We start from the raw sequence: 24,240 nt of genomic DNA, 5'->3' as shown, positions 1-24,240 counted from the left end.
AGCACCTTCCAGGTACATGCAGGAAGTCCATTCCCTGTGATTCCGGTCTAAGCATGAATCATGACCCTTCACACCCTAGAGCGCAGCGTGGAGAACACATACAGAGAACACGGTCAGGAGGATGCCACACCTTGAAAATGAACCCTCAGTCTTTTGTGGGGATGAGTTGCCAATACGCAAATAATGGTGGGCAAGTGACGTGGAGGAGGAGGACAGGGCAGCACGATAATGAATTCAGATTCCATCTTCCTTGTCAGCTGTCACCCTAGCACCACTCCCAGGTATACAACAGCCTGGCAGGTTAGCAGGCTGGGCCTCATAACCCTAACTGTTCAAACGTCAAAGACTCTCTGCATGACCAGGTTTCATTACAATTCACGCCAAAAAGCCGGAGACAAAGCCCCGGTCCACGCTTGACATTCTAGGTGTGGTTCTGCACAGTTCTCTTCCAAGTTGCCATGGTACTCCCAGTACCACACGGGACTTGCCCAGAGCCAAAAAACAATATAAAACCTGTTGACCAGATGAAGAAGTGTTTTCATGTGAAAAATAACCAAGTGATGAAGCTGGGATAAAGGAGCAGCAACACTCTCTAGTGATTTCTAAGGCCAGCATGTGGCAAAGAAGGACTTGGTATGGCAGTCAAGGTCCACCAGATTCTAAGCCTCAAAGACTCTCAGATCCTCCCAGGGCAGCTGGCAACCCTGGTCAAAGAGACTCCAGAGATGAGCCATAGCAGTGGATGCTGTGGAGGTGGAAAGATGTAAGGGGTGATGGTGGCAGGGCTCCATGATGAGAGGGTGCAGGCAATGGGTACTGGGTTCCAGGGTCTGGAGAGGGCTGAGACTGTCATAGATACTGATGAAAGGGAAAGCCAAAAAACTGTGCCGTCCTCTCAACAAAACACCTACAAGCTCCTCTCCTAATCATTACCAGGAAGACCAATGGCAAAGCACACAGTCACTATGCTTTCAATATCTTGTTTTCCCATTAAAGAAGAAAAGAATCCAGTCTTTTCTCCCTGGTACTAGACCCCAGCTTGAACCCTATGGTCTGAGCAAATGCATATTCGTGTTTCACTTTTCACCCGAGAAAGGAATGAAACCCTAAACCGCACTCACCATGGCTCCTCTATAGTAGGCTGTGGTGATTGTTCGGAACCTTTCCTGACCGGCTGTGTCCCTAGAATTGGAAACAAAGGAGAGAGTGGTTTTAATAGTCATCACCAACATCACCCGAGGAGAGGCCTTACCCTGGGGGGCGTAGAATTCTGGTCTGCTTGCAGGGCAGTGGTCACAGGGGAAGGGACAGTGACACACGAGAGCCCACCGTGCCTCTCTGAGGTGGGGGAGGTGGGGGCCACAGAAGCTTGTCAGGAGCTCACAATGCTTGTGGGAGAAACCTGGACCTTGATGCTGAAAGCAGCAACAGGAAAGCACACAAGCCCTGTTGGAAGGGGCAGAGTCTGCGAGTCCAACACACGTGGGAGGGATTACAGAACAGCTCTGACTTCTTGGACTCCCAGAGATAGCTACAATCCTTTTAACAAGTGCCTAATGATTAACGCCTTTGGCTTTCTTGACTAACGTCTGATTCCCATGCAGAGCAAGCAGTGGAGCTGGACTCACTAGCGTGTACATTCTGCTCAGCAGAGCACAGAATATGGGGCTCCCCAAGACCTTTCCCACCTGTGCAGCCCAGGGTTATCTGGCAGCCTGGAGTTCAATACATAATTCCTGACAATGTGTCCAAGGACTTCTTCAAACAAGAACACCTCGAAATTACATAAACTTTCACTCATTCTTGCATTTCTAGCTCATGGCATACCATTAAAATACATTCTGAAAAACATAAAAGCTTCTAATTACATTCAAAGAGACAATCATACAAAGGAAATCAAATTTCCTTGATATTTGGGATAATCAATATTCTCAAGTTTGCCACTGACAGCCAGAACTAATTCACTCTCTCCTAGGATAAACTCAAATTGTACCATATAATTCCCTGAGAGAGAGAAGCACTTGTGGAAAACATTAGAAATGTAATACATACTAAACCCTAACAAGAGATGAAGGCTCAAAGAAAAAACAAATTGCAAATGATAAGCACCTTCACATTTACGTGGTTCTTACAAAACATTTTCCCATTACATTTACACAACACCCACGAGAGTGCAGTGTGCGGGGTGTCAGAGCATGCTTGCTTTGTAGTTGAGGAAGCAAGCTCAGGAGGTCCCAGCTCTGCCACTACACAGCTCCTACCCGTGAATGAGACTTGAGCACCCTCGGTCTCAGCTTTTAGCATGGGGTTGGGCCTCCCATCACGGCCATCTCATCTTGTCATTCTCTACTGATCAGGATTAGATATATGGGGTACTTGCTGCAAACACAGAAAACAAATTGTGGGGAAATCAGAACTAAGCACCTTGGAACAGAAGAACTATATTTGCTTGATTTGCACATGCTACTGATTTAGAACCAGCTTCGCAGGGAGGACAGAGGAGAAAGCCTTGCACACTAAGTGCAGCCTGTGGAGACTGGGTAGAGATCAAGCTGCTGCTAAGAGTAATGCAGACAGATGGGGCCATGATGCCTTGCTACTCTGTACCAAAATCTAATTAGCTGATGGCTTACAGGCTTCCAGAAATACTCCTTACTGCTGTGATCAGGACTGTACAGCACAGTCAAATTCTCTTTGCTTCTCTCTTAAAATTTTTCATTTTTATCTTTAAAATATTTGTTTTCTTACTAAATACCAATGTATTGAACGAATAACCTGTGGTAACCTTCATGTTTCCAATGAAGGACACTGGGAACCACAGTATGAGTATTAGGGTGATAGCAGGCTGACCTGCATGTTCCACGGGATCTGGTAAGCTGTGCCGACTTGATCACCAGCCCAAACATACACCTTCAGATGGACTTATTCACTCAAAGTCCTAGCTTCCTCCTCTAAAAAGAAAGGCTAAAGAGGGCCAGGCCTCTTTGGCCTAACAGTTAAGAGTCCACTTAAGATGCCCACATCTTGGGGGCTGGCGCTGTGGTGTGGTAGGTTAAGCCTCTGCCTGTGGCGCCAGCATCCCATGTGGGCACTGGTTTGAGACTCAGCTGCTTCACTTCTGATCTATCTCCCTGCTAGTGCAACTGGGAAAGCACTGGAAGATGACCCAAGTCCTTGGACTCCTGCAGCCATGTAGGAGACCTGGAGGAAGCTTTTGGCTCCTGGCTTCAGCCTGACTCAGTCCTGGCCTTTTCGGCCATTTGGGGAGTGAACCAGTACATGGACAATCTTTCTGTTTTTCCTTCTCTCTGTAACTCTGCCTCTCAAATAAAAATAAGTAAATCTTAAAAAAAAAAAAAAAAAAAAAAAAGATTCCCACATTTCACATCAGGGTGCTGGGTCCAAGTCTTAGCTCTGCTACCAATTCCAGCTTCCTGGCAATGCAGACCCTGGGAGGCAGCAGGTGATGGCTCAAGTAGCTGGGGCCTTGTCACCCACGTGGAGACCTAAATCAAGTTCCCTGCTCCTTCCTTCTGCCTGGCCCCACCCCAGCCATTGTGGGGATTTGAGAATTAGTGGATGGGAATTCTCTCCATGTGCCCCCTACACTTCCCAAAAAGGTAAGTTTATTATAAAGAAAAAAAAATTCTGGGGAGCTTCTTCTATATATTATTCTACTCTATCCCAGTCTGAGATTCATAGAAAAAGAGCCAGGGTGGGTTTTATGGCTCAGTGGGTTAAGCTGCCACTTGGGAAGCCTGCATTCTCCATCAGAGTGCCTGGGATCAAGTTCTGCCTCAGCTTTCAATCCAAGTTCCTGCTAATGCATACCCTGGGCAGCTGTGTATGATGGCTCAGTACTTGGGTCCCTGGCAACCACATGAGACTATGGAGTGAATCAACAGACAGAAAATATGTCACCCTGCCTCTCAAATAGATAAATGTGAAAAAGGAATCATGAAATAATACATATAAACAAAAAGAGCACTTCTTGGGGAAGAAACATAGAGGCCAAGGAAAAACTGATACATACGCAAGGTTTTCAAAAAGTCCATGGAAAATGCATATTATGAAAAAATTATGCAAGGATTTTAAAACTTTTACACTCAAACTTATCTTTTCATTCCATTTTAAAAATGTACATATTTGAAAGGCAGAATGACAGAAAAAGAGAGAGAGAGAGACCTTCCATCTACTGGTTCACAACCTGAATGCCTACAACAGCCAGAGATGGGCCAGACTGAAACCAGGAGCCAGGAACCCCATCTGGGTCTCCTGTGTGAGTAGCAGTGGCTCAAGTACCTGGGCATCATCTGCTGCCTCCCAAGTGCATTAGCAGGAGACTGGTCTAGAAACACGGAGGTGGGAGTCAATCCCAGGCAATCTGATGTGGGATGCCAGCTTCCCAAGTAACGGCTTAATTAACCTGCTTCACCACAACATAATCCCATTTTCCCACAGACTCTCTGAAGTACCCTCATCCTTATATTACCTTTCTATTAACCCTGCCTCTTATCTATGCTGTTTTGGATTTCTAAGCTTTGTCTACTGTTGTCACCATTACACCAAAACATCACCAAAAACTTTCCTCAATGGTCCAGACCTATTTGGCTCCATGCAAGGCACTGGAGTAAAGGAAATTAAACTACTTCCTAAGAGGTTAATGTAAGTCAAAGAAGAGCTTGAGCTCAAGTCAAAAATATTTAACCTGGCACTCTGGAAGAACCATACTTAATCACTCTAGGTTTGACATATTCTTCCAGAATTTATCAGCCAGAGTAGAGTGATCCTTCATGAAAGATGGGTAGCATATCATGGACTAAATGTCTGTGTTTCCTAAAATTTCTACCCCAAAACCTAAGCCTCAAGGTGCTGGTACCTGGGAGGTAACTAGGTCATGAGGGCAGGGCCCTCGTGAATGGAACTGATGCCCTTGTAAGAAGAGAAGTGAAGGAAATGATCTCTTTCTGGGCCATGCAGGGATACAAGTGAGGGAGCTGTCAGCAAGCCACGGAGGGGCCAGTGCTGTGGTGTAGCAAGTAAAGCCGCCACCTGCAGTGCCGACATCCCAAATAGGTGCCAGTTTGAGTCCCGGCTTTTCCACTTCTGACCCAGCTCTCTGCTATGGCCTGGGAAAGCAGTACATATTTGAAAGTCCTTGGGCCCCTACACCCACATGGGAGACCTGGAAGAAACTCCTGGCTCCTGGCTTCGGATCGGCATAGCTCTGGATATTGCAGCCAACTGGGGAGTGAACCAGCAGGTGGATGGATGGACCACCTCCCTCTCTCTCTCTCTCTCTGGCTCTGTCTCCTGTCTCTCCTTCTTTCTCTGTGTAACTCGGCCTTTTTTTTTTTTTTTTTTTTGACAGGTAGAGATATAGACAGTGAGAGACACAGAGACAGAGAGAAAGGTCTTCTTTCTGCTGGTTCACTTCCCCAAATGGCCACTATGGCAGGCACTGCGCTGATCCAAAGCCGGGAGCCAGGTGCTTCTTCCTGGTCTCCCATGCGGGTGCAAGGAGCCCAAGCACCTGGGCCATCCTCCACTGCCTTCCTGGGCCACAGCAGAGAGCTGGACTGTAAGAGGAGCAACCAGGACTAGAACCAGGCGCTCATATGGGATGCTGGTGCTGCAGGCGGAGGATTAACCAAGTGAGCCACAGCGCTGGCCCATGACTTCTTAAAAAAAAAAAAAAAAAAAAAAAAAAAGCTAGGGAGTGAGCCCTCACCAGAGACCAGATCCACAGGCACCTTGATCTTGGACTTCCTAGTCTCCAGAAAGGAAAGAACTAAATGCTAAGACAGCCAGGGTATGGTATTTTTGTGTAACAGTTGTGTAATCGTGATATGACAAGAAATATATATTTGGTTTCTGCCCTGGTTCATGGCTCATAGCTCCCCAAATCCTTGGAGTCTCCAAGGGGATGAGTGTCTTTCTGAACGCCAAGAGGCCACAGGTGGCTTGGGCCCTGAGACAGCCTTACAATGGGGCAGGTTGCCATGTGATTAGAGGCCTGGAACTTTCAGTCCTACCCCCCAACTTCTGGAGAGGGAAGAGGGGCTGAAGATTGAGTTGACTACCAACTGCCAATGGTGTAAACAATCATGGCCACATAGCGAAGCCTCCATTAAAACCCAAAAGGTCAGGGTTCCGGGAGCCTCCAGACATCTGAACACGGGCAGGTACAGCGAAGTGGAGTAGAGAGGCACATGGGGCACAGAGGCTCCACGCCCCTCTTTTCCCTGTGCGTCTCCCACGCAGCTGTGCACCTGTAGCCTTTATAACATCCTTTCTAAGAAGTGGCAGGCAGAACTGTTTCCCTGAGTCCTGTGATAAGACGTGAAGAGGAGGCTGTGGACAGTCCTGCTTTACAGCTGGTTAGTCAGAAGCACACCACAGGTGACACCTACTACTAGCAACGGGCACCTGAAACAGGGGGCAGACTGCGGGGCTGAGTCCTCCATGGTGGAGTCTCACGCTATCTCCAGGAAGATGGTGGCAGAAAGGAATGAAATTACAGGGCCCTCAGTTGGTGTCTGCTGGAGACCCGCTTGGTGCATGGGGGAGACGCCCACACACGTGATGTCAGAAGTGTTGTGCTGACTGTGTAAGAAGAGAGAGATTTTTCTCTATCTTTTAGAGCAGCCTGAACTAAGACATGACTTATTTTCTTCCTTACCTCTCAGTCCAAGAGCCCTCATTGTTCTACATAACAAGGAGAAATATATAAATATGCTATATAAAATTCAGAGCTGGAGAACTCCAAGGTCACCAATCCAACCAATTTACAGATGAGGAAAAGTGGACCCCAAGAAGGAAAGCAACTGGCCCAACGTCTTCAGTTTAGAGGCATCCCAGCTAGCACCTAACTCCACACTTGCTGCTCAGGGCTACCACTTACCCACGTGGCCTTATCTGATTGTGCAGCTATAACAACTGCATGAACAAGTAATGTACACTCCTTAAAATTTAGTTTCTTCCTGTATAAAATTAGAAGAAGGAGATCTTAGATCGCTTCTGGCTATAAAAGTTTGTGATTCCTTTTCTCACCTTCTCACTTTTGGCGGAAATACCTTTGAAAGATGTTCAGTACTCACCCATTTCTCCCTGGTACTGATTTAAAAAAACAATGGCTCTAACTTATCACAAGCCACATTTAATTGCTACTTTCAATTCCTGATTAAAGTAGAAACTGTGTGTTTTACTTACCATATCTGAAGCTTAATTTTCTTTCCGTCTAGTTCTATCGTTCTGATTTTAAAATCAATTCCTGCCAGAAAAACAAAGAAAGATATGCTAAATTTCTCCAAGTATAATCCAAGTCCTATTAGGCAGAGGACAAAGATTTCTATTGAAAAAGGCTCTCCAACGCACTGGAAAATGTGAACACAGAGAGGGTGTGAATGGTATGTTTCCTCTGAATACAGGCTGAAGAAAGGAATGCTAATTACTCTGCAAAGAATTCCCACACATGTAAAAAGCAATGTATTATAGGCCTCATTATTTGACACAAATGGATCACATCCCTCAAAGTTACATAAGTTAGAGAGATTGACAACATGCCATATTTTCTACTTCCTGAAATACTTATAAACAATGCATCCTACCCCACACCCCCATCCTTCCCTGGAGAAGGCCGTGGGACCTCTTTAAAATATCTCCCCCCATCTCCTTCCATTTGTTTTTTCAAAATCTGCAACTGACTATGGAAAAAAGAACAGAGGAAAAAAAAAAACCAGCTGGCTTATTTGATGGTAGGGGAGGGAAAGTCTGCGTTTCTGTTTTATACAGTGAGCAAGCATTTTATCTACATTTTAATAGACGTTCCCCACCGATTAATGGTTAGAGCTGAAGCAGCTAGGATGGTGGTTAGCCCTGAAAGCACTTTAGAATTACCTAGAGGACTTTAAAAAAAGATCTCGTGACTAGCTCTGTCCCCAGGTCTGAGATTCTGACTTACCTAGTCAAGAGTGGGACTTAGGCACCAGAAATTTTTTTTAATTAAAAAAATTATATTTATTTTCATTTTATTTTAAAAGAAGATAGAAAAGAGAGAGAGCGCTGCCATTCTCTGGCTCACTCCTGGGGGGAAGGGGGTACCCTTCAATAGCTATGTTTTTCTGTATCCTTGGAAGCACCCCCAAAAGGCTGCCTCCCAGCTCCAGCTCTGTCTCTCGCATAAGCACAACCCAGTGGGGTTTTCCCATCCTGGCAGTGTGGTACTTCTCCCTCTGGGAACCTCTTTGGGTACTCTTTCTTGGGAACCTTGAAACAGACAACAAACACTCCCACACCAACTCGGCCAAGCAACATCTCAGTCATTCTCTCCCTTCACTAATAACAATGCAGGCTGACACTCAATATCCCCGGGTCATCAGGCTCATGTTCCCCCCCCCCCACCCGAGGGACCTCCGGGGCCTGCAACACAGCATGAGCGTCCCACAGAACTGACTGCCATCCCTCACCTAAGACTCAGCAGACGTCAACTCTGATGATGATTTATCTTTCTTACAAATCTCCAAATCTACTATGACAAGGGCCCTCTCAGGAGCCCCCGTGCCCTTCCCCAGCATCAAGAACAATGCTCAACACTGGATGGGCACTCAGTAACTGTTTCTGGAGGCTAACATTTTTTAAAAAAACTCATGACTTCCCAAATCCTCAGAAACAAAGTAGACTGGTAGTTACCAGCGGCTGGCAGGAGGGGCTCGAGGGGAGCTGTTGTTCACTGGGTACATCAGATTTGCAGGCCCAGAAAGATTCCACGCTCAATGTGGATACAGCTGTCCTCAGTATCCTCAGGGGACTGATTCCAGGCTCTCCCACCTCTGAACACAGACACCCAAATCTGCAGAGCTCACGTTCCTTATATAAAATCGTGTAGTATTTGTATACAACCCACAGATACCCTCCCATATACCTTCAAGGCAACTCCGCATTACTTACAATACTTAATACAATGTAAATGCCTCACACAATGCTGTTACAGCATTGTCTTAGGGATAGCAAGAAAAGAGTCTTACATATTCAGTTACAGATACAGTTTCTTTCTCTCAATATTTCTGACCCACAATTGTTGAATTCATAAATGTAGAATTCATGGATATAGAGGGCTGACTGGATGCGTTAGACTAATGAATTGTACTCTCAAAAATGGTTAAGATGGTGAATTTTACGTTATGTTAAGTTAAATCAAACTAAATGTGGCCTGAGAAGGCCTCTGTACTTTATGCTCCAGTTTTGTAGGAAAACACACTGAAATCCTAAATTAGGAATTTGCCTTTATAACACATAGCTGGGTCTCCGCCAATCACAAGCAGCTGAGCTTTTGTCGAACTAGGTTCAAATAAGGCAAACGCCAAGCTCTGGCCAGTCCAATTCACTTCTGTTTTCTGTAGGTCACTTCCCTTTTTTGACTCCAAGCGTTACCCAGCCATGAGGCAGTACTGAACCTGTGCCGGTTCTAGGGGTTGCTAATTCACAAGTTGTTTTTTGCTCAATTAAATTCTGATAAATTTGTCCATATAGTTTTTTAAAAAAATAATCACAATACAAAAATCATGACTGGATACCTGGCAAATAACTTACTCAATTAAAAGACTAGTGTCCAACATTTCATCATTTATTAAATGAAATTCAATGTCCATTCACATTTTAAATTAAAGATAGTACACATCAAAATGCCTATTCTTGGCTGATTCTTGCTGAGGAAGACAGTGACTCCTATTCTTTCCAGGCGAACTTTGCCTGGAGTTGGGAGTCATGGGCAACTTTACCATCTTCACTCAACAAAGACGTCCCTGGACGTCTCACTCCCTTTCCACAACATTCTGGACACTTTCCACTGAACTCGCCTTCTGTTTTCTTTATTTGTTAGAAGTATTACCTTTCCTTTATTTGAGGAAGTTCTAAAAGATGGTGATATTTAACCATGTGTTCACTGCTATGAGGGTTTCGATGTTTATTCCAAGTGTTGCGAATTGTGGTAGCTGGCTTTTGTTTAGACTGTCAAGAGCCAGTTCTCAGATGCTTTAAGGCACAAATTAGCACAACATGGGAAAAAGGGAAAAATGGACATAAATAGTAACCTTCTAAAACATAAAAATTTCATTAGAAGTGGAACATACTTACCTGTTCTGCATCTCTACAAGGGGACTTCAAAAGGTTCATGGAAAATGTAATTAACAGATAAATCTCGAGCCAGTATTGTGGTGCAGTGGATTAAGCCAATGCTTAGAACATCCTCATGTCATACTGGAGTGCTGCCGATTCGAGCACAGGTCACTCTGCTTCTGTCCCACCTCCCTACTCCTGACTTTGGGCTGGACCAGCCCCTGCTGTTGCAGGCATCTGGGTAACATATCAGGAGATGCAATGTCTGTCTGTCTCTCTCTCTTTCTGTGTCACTCTGCCTTTCAAATAAGTAAATAATTTTTTTTGAAGATTTCTTTATTTATTTGAAAGGCAGAGTTACAGAGAAGCAGAGGCAGAGACAGAGAGAGGTCTTCCATCCACTAGTTCACTCCCCAGATGGCCACAACAGGCAGAGCTGGACCAATCTGGAGCCAAGAGCTTCTTCCAGATCTCCCAGGCAGGTGCAGGGGCTCAAGGACTTGGGCCATCTTCTACTGCTTTCCCAGGCCAGAGCAGAGAGCTGGATCAGAAGTGGAGCAGCCGGGACTCGAACCGGCACCCATATGGGATGCTGGCACCACAGGCGGCAGCTTTACCCATTACGCCACAGCGCCAGCCCTGTAAATAATTTTTTAAAAGACAAATTTATTTTGGCACAAAACATCTTGAAATCTATGCATACAGAATACATCTTCATCCATTAAAAAAAGGAGTCTGAGAGTGAACATGCTATGGGAACTCTGAAATTCTATGCTAGTAGAAACCCAAGAGATTAGACATCGAGATTCTATTATCCTACAGCTCTTGTCACTTCACGCATGGATTACTGGTAACAGCTTCCCAGGACACTGCGCCAACATCTCCCCCCACCTAATTCCCCGACATGCCACGGCCGGAACGACTGTGAGCAACCCCCACGGAGACATCACTGGACCAGCTAAGAAGCCATGGATCCCCAGCCTGGCAATACGGCCTTTGCCACTGGACGGAGCATTCTGCTGGCACTGCTACCCGCAGTGTCTTTTTTCTTTCTGGGAGCCTGTGTGTGTCTCTTCCAATTCTGTGCGACCACCTAACTTTGTAGCTTTTTCTCAGGCTGCTCCATCTGCTCAGCTCTCTTCTTGGCCAAATCTATCCCTACCTCAAGGCCTGGCTTTTGCACAGTGATGCAATCCTGTGTTACTGGGTTTTATTAACATATTGCTTTGTAACTGTTCTTAAATCATTCTTTTTCCATTAGGTTGTGCACAGATACATGTACCCAGTAGATATGAAATTAAAGGTTAAATACTGGGACCGGCAAGGCGGTACAGGGATTAGGCTGTTACCAGAGAGACCAGCAACCCATATCCAGAGTACCAGATTGAGTCCTCGTTGTCTGTTTCCAATCCAGCTCCCTGCTAATGCATCTGAGAAAGTAGCAGATGATGGCCAAAGTGCTTGAGCCCCTAACACCCATGTGGGAGACCAGGACAGAGTTCCTGGTTTCTGGCTTCGGTCTAGCCCAACCTCAGACCATTACATCAATCTGTGGAGTGAACCAGTAAATGGGAGCTCTTTCTGCCTCTCAAATAAATAAGTAAAAAAAAAAAAAATTTAAAGAATAGCTATATTGGGGTCGGCACTGTGGCACAGTGGGTTAACGCCCTGGCCTGAAGTGCCAGCATCCCATATGGGCACCAGTTCCAGACCTGGCTGCTCTACTTCCTGTCCTGCTCTCTGCTGTGGCCGGAGATGGTGGGGAGGATGGCCCAGGTCCTTGGGCCCCTGCACCCACGTGGGAGACCGGGAGGAGGCTCCTGGCTCCTGGCTCCAGATCAGCACAGCTCCGGACATTGCGGCCGTCTGGGGAGTGAACCATCAGATGGAAGACCTCTCTCTCTCTCGGCCTCTCCTCTCTCTGTGTAACTCTTTCAAATAAATAAATAAATCTTTAAAGAGAGAGAGAGAGAGAGAGAGAGAGAGAGAGAGAGAGAATAGCTATAGATACAATGTATCAAATGAGGCACTTTCGGCTATAAACAACAGAAACCACAAATCATACTAGTTTAAGGTAAGTTACTGACTCATGTAACAAACCCAACTGTGAGCTGGGGTTCAGGAATGGCTCAATCTGGTACCTCCAGCTCATTTCTTTGCACCTCCCTTGGCTCTGCCTTCCTAGGAGTATCAGTTTCACTCTCTGTGGTCAGGAACCACAGAAGCAATACCAAGAAGAGAGATCATCTTCCTGTGCCTCTCTCAGAAGTGAGAAAACATTTCCCCAAAGCCTCCAGCACCTTTCCTTCACGCTTCATTTCTGTACTTAGAGCCGTGGGAAAGTCACGTTCTGAGGAGCTAAGGCCGAATTCCCGAACCAACAATTAACACGAGGAGTTAGCAAGATTGGATTAATCCAAATCCACCCCTAAATTTAGATTAATCAAGGCCCAACCTGAAGCTGGGTCACTCCTCCAACCACCAGGCTGCTAAAAATAGTAGAGAGAAAGGCTGTTGGAATCAATCAAAATATCCTCGACAACAATACTCAAATCTATTGAATTAATAAAATTTTAATATTCACAGGCATATGAAATGAACGAATCATAGCAGCTGTCACTACTTTCCTCTCACGAATGTTATGACATTAAATGATAAACTGCAGTACTTTTTTGAAAGTGATTTTGTCTAATGTGCAAACAAGAACCAGAAAATAAGAAGGAAAAGGACAATGGAACTGGCACCATGGCACTGTGGGTTAAGCCACTGCCCGCGATGCTGGCATCCGCTATAGATGCTGGTTCCAGTCACAACTGCTCTACTTCTAACCTAATGAAGCTCCTGGCTTTGGCCTGGCCCAGTCCTGGTTATCGTAGCCATATAGGGAGTGAATCAACAGATGGAAGATCTATCTCTTTCTATTTCTCCCTCCCTCTCTATAACTCTGCCTTTCAAATAAACAAATGAAGCTAAAAAAAAAAAATAGACAATAAGTAACCCAGGTAGCAGCCACAACATCTCAGGTTCAAACTTGACTGTCACTGATGGGTCCTTGAGCTCCCCTGGTTTATCCTCTGCCCCAGGGGATTAAAGAATGAAAAGAATGGGAGAGGGTGCTGTCAGCAGCAAGAACCACAGCTCTGCCTGGCAGTGAGGGAGCAGCTTTTTTTTTTTTTTTTTAATTTTAGAACTACACAATCTCAAAAAACATAGCATCTTAAGAAAATTACACTGATGGGGCTGGTACTGTGGCACAGTAGGTTAATCCTCTGCCTGCGATGCCAGCATCCCACATGCGTGCCGGTTCTAGTCCCAGCTACTCCTCTTCCCATGCAGCTCTCTGCTGTGGCCTGGGAAAGCAGAAGAAGATGGTCCAAGTCCTTGGGCCCCTGCACCCTTGTGGGAGACCCAGAGGAAGCTCCTGGCTCCTGGCTTTGGATTGGTGCAGCTCTGGCTGTTGCGGCCATTTGGGGAGTGAAGCAGCAGACAGAAGACCTTTCTCTCTCTCTAGCTGTCTGTTAACTCCTACCTCTCAAATAAATAAATAAAAATCTTAAAAAAAAAAAAAAAGAAAGAAAATTACACTGAGATCTGAAAAGCTCTCCTCATCTCAAGAGCCTTTCAGACAGTGTCGTTTTGGGCAGCAAACAGTACAGTAACTCATGCTCAAGATGACGACCCTGAGTCATCCTGACACAGGAGCGCTCTGTGGCCCACCAGGCTGCACGCGGCCTTCCTTCCTGCGGCAACCTGACTGCCAAGTTCAGAATCTCAGCGCTGCTCTCAAGGTGCTCAAATGTGTCCCAATATTAATTTTTTGACAGCATGAAGGCAGTTCCAGTTTCCTCATGAATAGCTATACCTGATTAGTAAAATAGGAAATCTGAATTTTAAGAAAACATTCCCAAGGGACTCAGAGCTGGTCTCATTTTGATTTGAAACACACACACACTCTCTAATGGATTATTTTCCCAAATTGAATCTTACTCTAAATGGTTACTCAGACTTGATATACTCGACATTATATGGTGGCAGAGAAGCATCTGTGAAACAAAGTCATAGAATAGAATATAGACCTATTATACCTGGGAGATGGTTTAGCCCAATCCTCCCTTAGTGGCTAAGAAAACTGCCCAGAGAAAAGCAGCAATTTACTCAGATTCACAAAGACTAATATAAAAAGGACTTAAAAATCAAATTTTGGCATTTACAGATAAGCCCCTCCCACCACTGAAATGTCCACCGACAGTGCACCTGAGGGGAGAGGGAGGAAATATTCTGGGACAGTGAACGGGAGGCACAGGTATCATCACAGATGAATCTAATGCTAAGTGAGAAGAACAACTTGCAGAAATATACAAACTAGTTCTTAACACTATAAAAAAAAAAGCCAAAATCAATATACACCATTTATATATACTTCCATGTATAACGAAAGTATAAAACATGCACACATGATTATCAACAAATTAAGGGTAGCTGTTACCACTGGAGAAAAATCAAAGAGGTTCTCACAAGGAGTTTGGATTCTAACAATAATTTATTATTTCTAAAACTGAGTGGTAAGTATGTGTACACGTGAGAGTTTTTTATGTTTGCGATTTTCCAAAGCTTTTAAAAAACCTAGAATTAGTTATCTGGAAAACTGACATATGGAGACAGACATTTATTAATGATGGTCAAAAACTCAAACCAAATTTTAGCAATGAAAAGCATCTTAGAAGATTTAGTTAGAAAAGCAAGCACTCCCACCCTGTCCAATACAACAGCGCCCTTGGCGGGGCACTATGTTGGGCGTGGCCCAAACTCCAGCAGGAGGAACAAAGAAGTTCTGATTTTCCATTCAATGAGAGAAGGAGGAGGACAGCTGCCTCCTCCCCCTGGGCTGGGAGGGTGGAAGGCTCTGCCCTGCATCTCTGAGCAGGCAAAGTTGTGTTTCAGCCTGACTCCCAGAGCACAAGGGCTGGCGGCTACCCGGCAGTGAGGGCTGCAAAGTGAGCACTTATCCACAGCACTGCTTATCAGATACTTCTCGGACACCACTGGGAGCTGGAGGAAGCTGGAGGGAAAAAGGACTTGCCAGCAGGAAGGACGGAAGGAAACTGGACTTGGCCCACGTCTACAGTTAACAGCAGTTTGGAATGAGCAGTACTGGATCACTTTCATTCCGCAAACTGGGTATCATTTAACACAGAGAAGGAAGACTGACAACAATCTTTCACACTACCATCACATGAGTCAGTCGAGAGATTTCATAACATAACCTTTTCTGTGTCAAGAGAATGGAGAGGTTGTCCCTGGGTCTGGGAATAGGTGAAAGGGTGCCACGGCTGGAGTGTGGGAAAGAGTTACTTTTCTGGCCTTGGCAACCCCCCAGGGCCAGCCAGTTCTCCTGACCCTAAGTGTAAGCTGTGACTTGATGCATTTTGCTCTGTGGTTGTGGCAGCTTAGAACATCCACAGCTCTCCCTTCTCTCCTGGTTACTCTATTGAGTCACTTGGAGAAGTCTGTAGCCTGGCCCAGGAAATGCAGAGGTCGGGAAACAGCAGGGACCTCCAACTGAGGTTTTCTATACCTGGTTCCCACTGAAGTTCTTCTAAAAGTTCTATTTGCCTGAAGTTAGGATAACCATGAAAAAAAAAAAAATCAGTTTCCTGGGTCATTCAGCCTTTCAATAAAGGACAGTAACGCAAAATGTTAGGGCTGGGTTTCCTCATACTGCTGCAAGTTTTCTATGTGGATTATCTATACTCTGAAACTTAACATTGCATTTTTACAATTAAAAAGGGGGAAAATGTTCTTTGTTTCAAAAGTACATCTGGAAACATCTGTGACCCTAGGCTATCTGGGTATGGGTTATGTGGTTTGTCTATTTACATTTCAGAGATCTTCCAGAAAAAAAAAATGGAAAAAAGTTTCACAAATATTGAATTCCTAACTTGAGATTATTTTTAACAATGAAGACACAGCCTAGATGGATTCTGCCAGTTTTTAAGCTTGCTTTGACAACCACATTTTGCTTATGCTTTTTGAATAGACATATAAATTATAAACATGGAGATTAATGAAATTTTAGAGTAGCTGACTTTATGATAATTAGTTGAAATCTCTAATTAAAAAATGTATTACTGAAACAGGAAAACATGAGTCACACACTGAAGCTTTAAAATGTTTCTTTTTCCAGGGACAGGAGTTGTGGCACAGTAAATAAAGCCACGGCTGGGGACACCTACATCCCAAATCTAAGTGCCAGGTCATGTCCTGGCTACGCCACTTCCAATTTAGCTTCCTGGACAGCAGTGGATGACAGTCTGAGTCCCTGCCATCCACGTGGTAGATCCAGATAGAGTTCTTGGCTCCTGGCTTTGGCCTGACTCAGCCCTGACTGTTGCAGGCATTTAGGGAGCCAACCAGCAGACAAAAGATCAAAATATTGCTCTCTTTCCCTCTCTCTCTCTCCCTGTCTCTCCCTTTCTGTCTCTCTGCCTTTCAAGTAAATAAAAATAAATTAAGTAAACAAACATGTGAAATAGAAAAAAATGATTCATAGACTGAACTTTTAAACTATTTCTTTTTCCAGGGTCAGGGAATTTTGTGCATAGGTTAAGCCACTTCTTGGGACACTTGCATCCCATTCTGAAGTGCCTGATTTGAGTCCCGGCTACTCCATTTCAGATCCAGCTTCCACTAATGCACATGGGAGGCAGCAGATGATGGCTCAAGTACCTAGGCCTCTGCTACCCATGTAGAAGACACGGATGGAGCTCCTGGCTCCTACCCATGTAGGAGACATGGATGGAGTAGGCCTGGCCCCCTTCCAGCTATTGCAGGCATTTGAGAAGTGAACCAGTAGATGGAAGATCTCTCTCTTTCTCTGTCAACCTACCTTTTAAATAAATAAATCCTTAGAAATACATACATATATATTTGTTTCTCCAAAATGAAGGTTTGAAGACAAATGTACAGAAGTAGAAATAAAATTAAGAATGTTACTTATATTGAAAGAGAGGATTTCAAGGCCTTGTTTTTTTGTAAATAACATTATAGAAGTTATAAAACTATTTACACCAAGTGTCAATTTTTTTTTTAAGATTTATTTATTTATTTGAAAGGCAGAGAGTTACAGAGAGTCAGAGGCAGAGAGAGAAAGAGAGAGAAGTCTTTCATCCGCTGGTTCACTCTCCAAATGGCCACAATGGTCAGAACTGCGCTGATGTGAAGCCAGGAGCCAGGAGCTTCATCTGGGTTTCCCAACTGGGTGTGGGAGCCCAAGGATTTGGGCCATCTTCTACTGCTTTCCCAGGGCATAGCAGAGAGCTGGATTGAAAATGGAGCAGCCAGGACTCCAACTAGTGCCCATATGGGATGCCAGCACTGCAGGCAGTGGCTTTATCCGGCCCCCCAAGTATCAATCTTGCTGCATACATAAGGGGTCTTCAAAGACTTCATGGAAGGAGTCAGCATTTAGCCTAAAGATTAAGATGTCCACATTCCACAATGGATCCCACAATTTCTGGTTCCCACTCTGGACTCTAACTTCCTGCAGGTGTGGACCTTGGGAGTCAGCAGCAATAGTTCAAGTGGGGTTCCGGAAACCCACATGTGAGACTTGGATTGAGTTCCTGGTTCCAGGCGTTGGTCCTGCCCCCGCCCTGGCCATTGTGGGGACTTAGGGAGTAAATTAGCAGGTGACAGCTCTTTTTCAAATACAAAATGTATCTTCTAATTCCATTTTCCCACAAAGTTTTTGAAGTGCCTTTGTATTTAGAATGGCTTATTTGTTGGTTTATATTAAAACTTAGTCTACTTTCTTCTTTGAAAATTCAAAAGTTTACAGTTTAGAATAAAAAAAAAAAACACATTAAAGTGAGTTTAGAAGACATTTTAACAGACATGAAATGATCACTAGCTGTGATCCAGCACAGGAAAAAGGGGGATGTTTCTAAGGAAGATTAATAAGTGGTCTGCCAACATAACTTGCCCTTTTCAACATCTGAGAGGTGGGCGTTGTGATGCAGCAGGTTGAGCCACCACCTGGAACACAATCATCCCATACTGAAGTGCCAGTTCTAGTCCCAGCTGTTTTGCTTCCAATGCAGCTTCCTGCTAATGCATCCTGAGAGGCAGCAGATGATGATCCAAGTGCTTGGGCCCCTGCCGCCTACGCAGGAGACCCAGAAGGAGTTCCTGACTCTTGGCTTCTGCCTGGCCAGCCCTGGCTGTTGTAGGCACTTGGGCGAATGAACTGTGGATGGAGGTCTCTTTTTCTGTCTCTCTCTGTTGTTCTTTCACATATATGAATATAATAAACATTTTTTAAAACAAAATAGTTCATGGAAAGTAGAATTAAAAGATATCTTTATTAAATAAAGAAGAAACTCAATTCACTAAATTTCAGATTTCTTCAGTTCTTCTGGTCTATGAATAGGAAGTGGTAAATTAAAGCCCATTTATAGTATAAATCAACAGTGACACACACACACTACCACTTCCTGCTAAAAAAGCTGCATGGCTTTACACTGTTTTAGAATTTCCTACTTGTTACTGAATTAAATTCAATTCTTGGCATTCCTTGTACAACAGTTGCACCCACAGAATCTAATCACACCAACAAAAAATAAACTCATTCTAGAAATTAGGACAGGTTGACTAATTTTTCTTTGAGCCACAAACATGCATGACAGATATAAAAACAGTATAGGTGATAGGAGTTTTAAGTAATGTTTATATTTGAGAGTCTGAAACAGCTTTAATCTGTAAGGTTAAAACATAAAAATCTGATTAATATTTTAATCTTTGGGATTTTGTCTTTGGGAAGTAGAAGGTAAGATAATCACTATATAACAAATGTGATACTAAAATATAACTGGGTACTGAATCACAAGTCAAAGGTTTCAGAACCCTGGAACTAACTCAAGAAGGACAGAAATAGCTACAACAACTCAGATAAAGTACGCAGGAACACCAAGGAAGCACTCAGAATTTTAAATCTGATGAAGGAGCCAGGAGAGACTACCCAGTATTCAGCTTACCATTTGAGAGTAGCCAAATGAATGCGGGACAAGTCTGCATATCTTGCACTTTCGAAAGGAAATGTGCTTTAAATGTTACTCAATCTGGAAGTAGCAGGGACCATGAAGATGTCAAAATATGGATTTCAGAGATTCTCAAAGAACAGATGTGTTGTCTTCAATAAAATCTCTTTTCATAAACAGCCTAACTTGTGAATCTTCCTTTTAAAAAAAAAAAAAGGCCTCTGAGAGTTCCATTTCTTTCCCCATTACTGGTTTGTGATGATCTCAAGAATCAAACTATTCCAAAACGAAGCCAGTTGCATCTCCTCGGCTCCATCCTTTGTTTCCAAGTGCACCTCTGCAGCAGGAAACCCTTCTGGAATGAGTCATCGTCACTGTCCTTAGCCTGGGATTTCCTTGACTGTACTTTAGCAACTCAGAGTAAGGTCTGTTTCATTTAAGGGTAAAGGAAATACTGTAGTCATTCAGAGAAGAAGAACAGACAAAAAAACCAAATCCCTGATTGTATGTACTATTGCTAGGAAAAAACTGAGCTGCCAGATCGCTAATCGGAAAAAATGACAACTATAGTCCAATGAAGTTGCACCAAAAATGTAATGAAACTGATCCTCTGACTCTTCCCAAGTATTGACCATGTATCATATTTTCCACTCATTTAGTAGTAAGTAAAAATTAAAAAAAAAAACTTACAAAATAACAGATCTAGGTAATACTACACAGTGCAATGAACTAAAAAAAAAAAAGGATAACAGTTTTTGTTTTGTTTTGTTTTGTTTTGTTTTTAGAAAATGAGTTCTTAGAGGTGTGCATTGTGGGGCAGCAGGTTAAGCTGCTGCCTGGGACACCCACATCCCATGTTGGAGTGTCAGCTGGAGTTCTGGCTCTCTGCTTCCAATCTAGCGCCCTGCTAATACTCCTGGGAAGGCAGAAGATGGCCCAAGAACTTGGGTTCCTGCCACCCACATGGATACCTGAATGGAAACCTGGGCTGCTGGCCTCAGCTTGGCCCAGTGCTGGCTGTTGGTGGGCATCTGAGGAGTGAACCAGCAGATGGATGATCTCTCTGTCATACTGCCTTTCTTATTTTTTTTTTTTTTGAAGATTCTATTTATTTATTTGAGAGAGAGAGTTACAGACAGAGAGAGGGAGAGACAGATAGAAAAGTCTTCCATCGCTAATTCACTCCCCAAATGACCAGAACTGGGCCTATCAGAAGCCAGCAGGCATGAGCTTCTTCTGAGTCTCCTACATGGGTGCAGGAGTCCAAGCACTTGGGCCATGATCTGCTTTCCCAGGCACATTAGCAGGGAGCTGGGATGGAAGAGGAGCAGCCAGGACTCGAACTGTCACCCACAGTGCCAGCCCCCACACTGCCTTTCAAATAAATAAATAAGTTCTTTAAAGAGGAAAAATAGATTGTTATTCATGTTATGTGTCAGAAGTAGGGCTGAAATGAGATTCAGCTACAATTCCATCATTTCCCAGGGAAATGCCCAAGTCATGCTGCTTAGAAGGATTTCAGGGGATAATGGTATAAAATGTAGAATTTAGTAATGCTCCTCCCCCAGTTACTACAGATCAATGGGGGTGGGAGGCAGTTCTGAACCAGATTACAGGAGCTGGAACAGGAGAACCTGAACTCACATTCTCTCTCCTGTACAATGAGCTCCCCCCTTTCCATCCTCTTCTCCCACAAACTTTTCTCCAAACAAAAGGAAAGTGATCTGAGATTATAAAACAAACACAAGCAGACATAACCGCAAACTCACAGTATTTTGTGAACCTAGGTGACAAGAGGCTTTTTGATTAAAACTGGTATCAATGCCACAAAAGGATAGTAAAGTTAAGCAATATTTATAGTTCGCTGCAGCCAGAGCAATGGATGGATAATTATAAGCTATTGCTAATTTGCAAGTTTAAAACAGATGGAGTAAATGAATACAAGTGAAAGGGTAAGATAAAATTTTTAAAAATTTAGCACAAATAGCATATAATTTTTCCTAATAAAAAATGAAAAGTACGGGGCAGGTGTTTGGCACAATGGCTAAGATGCTGCTTAGAATACCCATATGCCTTCTCGGAATGCCTGGGTTCAAGTCGCACCTCTATTCCCAGTTCTAGCTTCCTGCTAATGCCTAGAAGATGGCAGGTGATGACTCAAGTACCCGAGCCCCTGCCACCCATGCAGGAGACCTGAACTGAGGATCTGGCTGCAAGCTTCGGTCTGGCTCAGCCCTGGCTGCTATGAGCATTTAGAGTGAACACAGTGGATGGAAGACCTCTGTCCACCTCTATCTCTATTTCTCTGCCCTTCAAATAAAGTTTTTAAAAATGGAAAAAGCCACCAATGATTATATTATCCTGATTTGTAGGCAGGGTCTTGCTCCACTTTACAACCTTCATGCACATAGTAAACATTTCTACAAGCCAATCGTGCATATATATGCATAAATGCATATTCCCCTTAAAACAGTTCATACTTATTTTTAACCTTATAGGGCACTAAAGGAGTATGTCCTCTATCACTTCCTTGACTTGGCTGTTAAAGCAGAATCCAGTGTTGCAACTCAGCTGGCAAATCCAAGATCCCTAACTAAATTTCAGACTTACAGATGGAGTCAGGGAGAGCTAGAGCATGTCAGTTTTCTTTAGTCTCCCATGCCACCAGCTAACTGCCACTTTAAACTTTAAATACACAAAGAATGAGCAATGACTATATTCAGAGCATATAATGAGTGGGTTGTCAAAATATGCTATGGTGGATTTCACATTCTACCCTGATTCTCCCCACTTTCAGACCCCAGGGTTTAGGAAACAGAAGAGGGGAGAAGAAGGGGAAAGCAACCCTAAAGTACATTCATAAGAGGATGTTTTTAAAATGACAGTGTTCAGATAATCCTAATGGTTTGGAGAACCACAAATAATTTTTCTAAAACTGATCAAAAATGATTTTGTTTTATTTTTTTCTATTTTTTTGAAGATTTATTTATTTATTTGAAAGGTGGAGTTATAGAGAAGACAGATGAAGAGACCTTCCACTTACAGGTTCACTCTCTTACAGGCTGCCATGGCCAGGACTGGGCCAGGCCAAAGCCAGGAACCAGGAGTTTCATCTGAATCTTCCACATGGATGCTGCTTTCCCAGGCACATTACCAGGGAGCTGGATCAGAAGTGGAGCAGCCAGGACTCGAATCAGCATGCATATGGGATGCTGGTGCTGCAGATGGCAGCTCAATCGCTGCACCACAGCACCGCCACGCCCCCAAGTTTTACTTATTGAATTCTTTTTCTCTTTCTTTCCTCTCTCTCTTTCTCTCTTTCTTTCCTTGAGAGGCAGAGTTTCCATCTGCTGGTTGACTAAATGCCTGCGATGGCTGGCCAGGGCTGATCCAGGGTCACTGGCAGCTGCCACCTCAATCTAGGTCTCCCAGGTGGGTGAAAGGAATCCAATTACTTAGAACCATCACTAATGCTTCCCAGGGTCTGCATTTAACAGGAAGCTGGCTGAAGTCAGGAGCTGGAACCAAGACTCACACCCAGACACTGACTTGGGATGCAGGCATCTCAACCATTCGGCTAAATGCTTGCTCAAGTTGTATATTATCACCATGCTCTGATAAAACCAAATTCAAAGTAGATCATCTCATTAAACACCCTCTCCCAATAACTAAGGACAAGGTCTCAGATGTTAGAGCAGAGAGCTGCAGGGTTTCCAACAACTGGTCCTCAATCTTGGTTAGAATTATTCACTCTATGTTTCACTTTACCACTTCTTCACAAAGGAAACCACTCTTTCCAATCCCAGAGAAGCAGGCTAAGGATCACTGAATGTCTGAGTACTGGTCTTCCCCGGGCAGGTTTCTCAAAGGTAGAGAGTATGCTTTTTACACAGATCAGCAGCAGGCAGTACTGACAACTGACAGGCATGCAAGATCCAAAAGATTTTCTAGGGGCCAGCATTGTGGCACAGCAGGTAAGCTGCCACCTGCAAAGCTGGCATTCCCTATGGGTGCCAGTTGCTGTTCTACTTCCGATCCGGCTCCCTGCTAATGGCCTGGGAAAGCAGCAGAAGGTGGCCCAAGTACTTGAGCCCTTTCCACCTATGTGGGAGACCTGAAGAAGTTCCTGGCTTTGGCCTGGCCCAGCCCCAGGTGATGTGGCCATCTAGGGAGTGAACCAGTAGATGAAGTCCTCTCTCTGTGTCTCTCCCTCTGTCTATATAACTCTGACTTTCAAATAAACAAATAAATATTTAACAAAAAAAAATTTTTTTTCAAGGTCTCCAGCCTGACCTTGGGCCCTAGAGATCAATGGCCTTTATTTCCTACAACAGAAAATCTGAGAGGACTGACCAAGACCTCTGTCTTCTCTTAGATTAAGTACAGACACATTTTCTTGAAATTAGTGGCCCCTTAGCAACCTACTCAGCCCTTACTTCTCAGTGCTGGAACTGCCACTGAAGGCTTTGGGATTTACTCACCATAAAGAAATATTTTGAAGCTATTTTAAAACTGATCCTTAATTATTATCAAGATTTTTATATAAACACTTAGAAAATACTTGTTAGCAAATATAAAGTGCACTCTGTCAACATCAATGTAGAAAACATATGTGCACATGAGAAGCGACATATACAACTGTGAGAAAGCTACAGTAGGGTACATGTGTGACTGTGAGATGGGGTTTCAAAGTTGTGACCCTAAACTTTTCACTGACTCTTATCTTTGAATTCAGCAATTTGAAGAAAATATTATTACACATGTTATAGCTGAAATAGTATTCACTGTAAGTACACCTCAAATTCTGGATTAAAGAAGCTTTTGGTGCTGCCCTTGTGAAACCTTACTGTCCCAGTTTCTGTATATGGTTGTTTCTATTGGGGAAAAGCATTTAAAAGTATACCAATCAACTAATTCACACACTCCATCTGAAAGAGCTGGGTTATTATTTGAGGAGCTATTATTAGTTCTTTTTATGTTTATTGCTATTGAGATTACTTGAGGAAATTAGACAGAAGTATGGCTAATAAGAATGAAATAGGAAGGAGAAAAAAATACAATCTAATTTGGTCTCTTTGGCCTTCAATAG

The 24,240-nt window shown here is 43.8% G+C and overlaps 1 protein-coding gene across 1 annotated transcript in view; it reads right to left on the bottom strand.

Annotated features, from left to right (window-relative positions):
- RAB8B (RAB8B, member RAS oncogene family) overlaps window positions 1–24,240 on the bottom strand; it is an 82,944-nt gene that overhangs the window by 15,382 nt on the left and 43,322 nt on the right. The window contains exons 2-3 of the mRNA XM_002718184.5: window positions 7,213–7,273; window positions 1,122–1,182 (exon numbers count right to left, since the gene is read on the bottom strand). Coding sequence (XP_002718230.3) covers window positions 1,122–1,182; window positions 7,213–7,273 — 122 coding nt within the window. The remainder of the gene's footprint in view (window positions 1–1,121; window positions 1,183–7,212; window positions 7,274–24,240) is intronic.

Source organism: Oryctolagus cuniculus, chromosome 12, assembly GCF_964237555.1.
Source record: "Oryctolagus cuniculus chromosome 12, mOryCun1.1, whole genome shotgun sequence".
Lineage (NCBI taxonomy): Eukaryota > Metazoa > Chordata > Mammalia > Lagomorpha > Leporidae > Oryctolagus > Oryctolagus cuniculus.
Note: the sequence above shows the minus strand (reverse complement) of the source record. Positions and strands in the feature narration are given on the sequence as shown.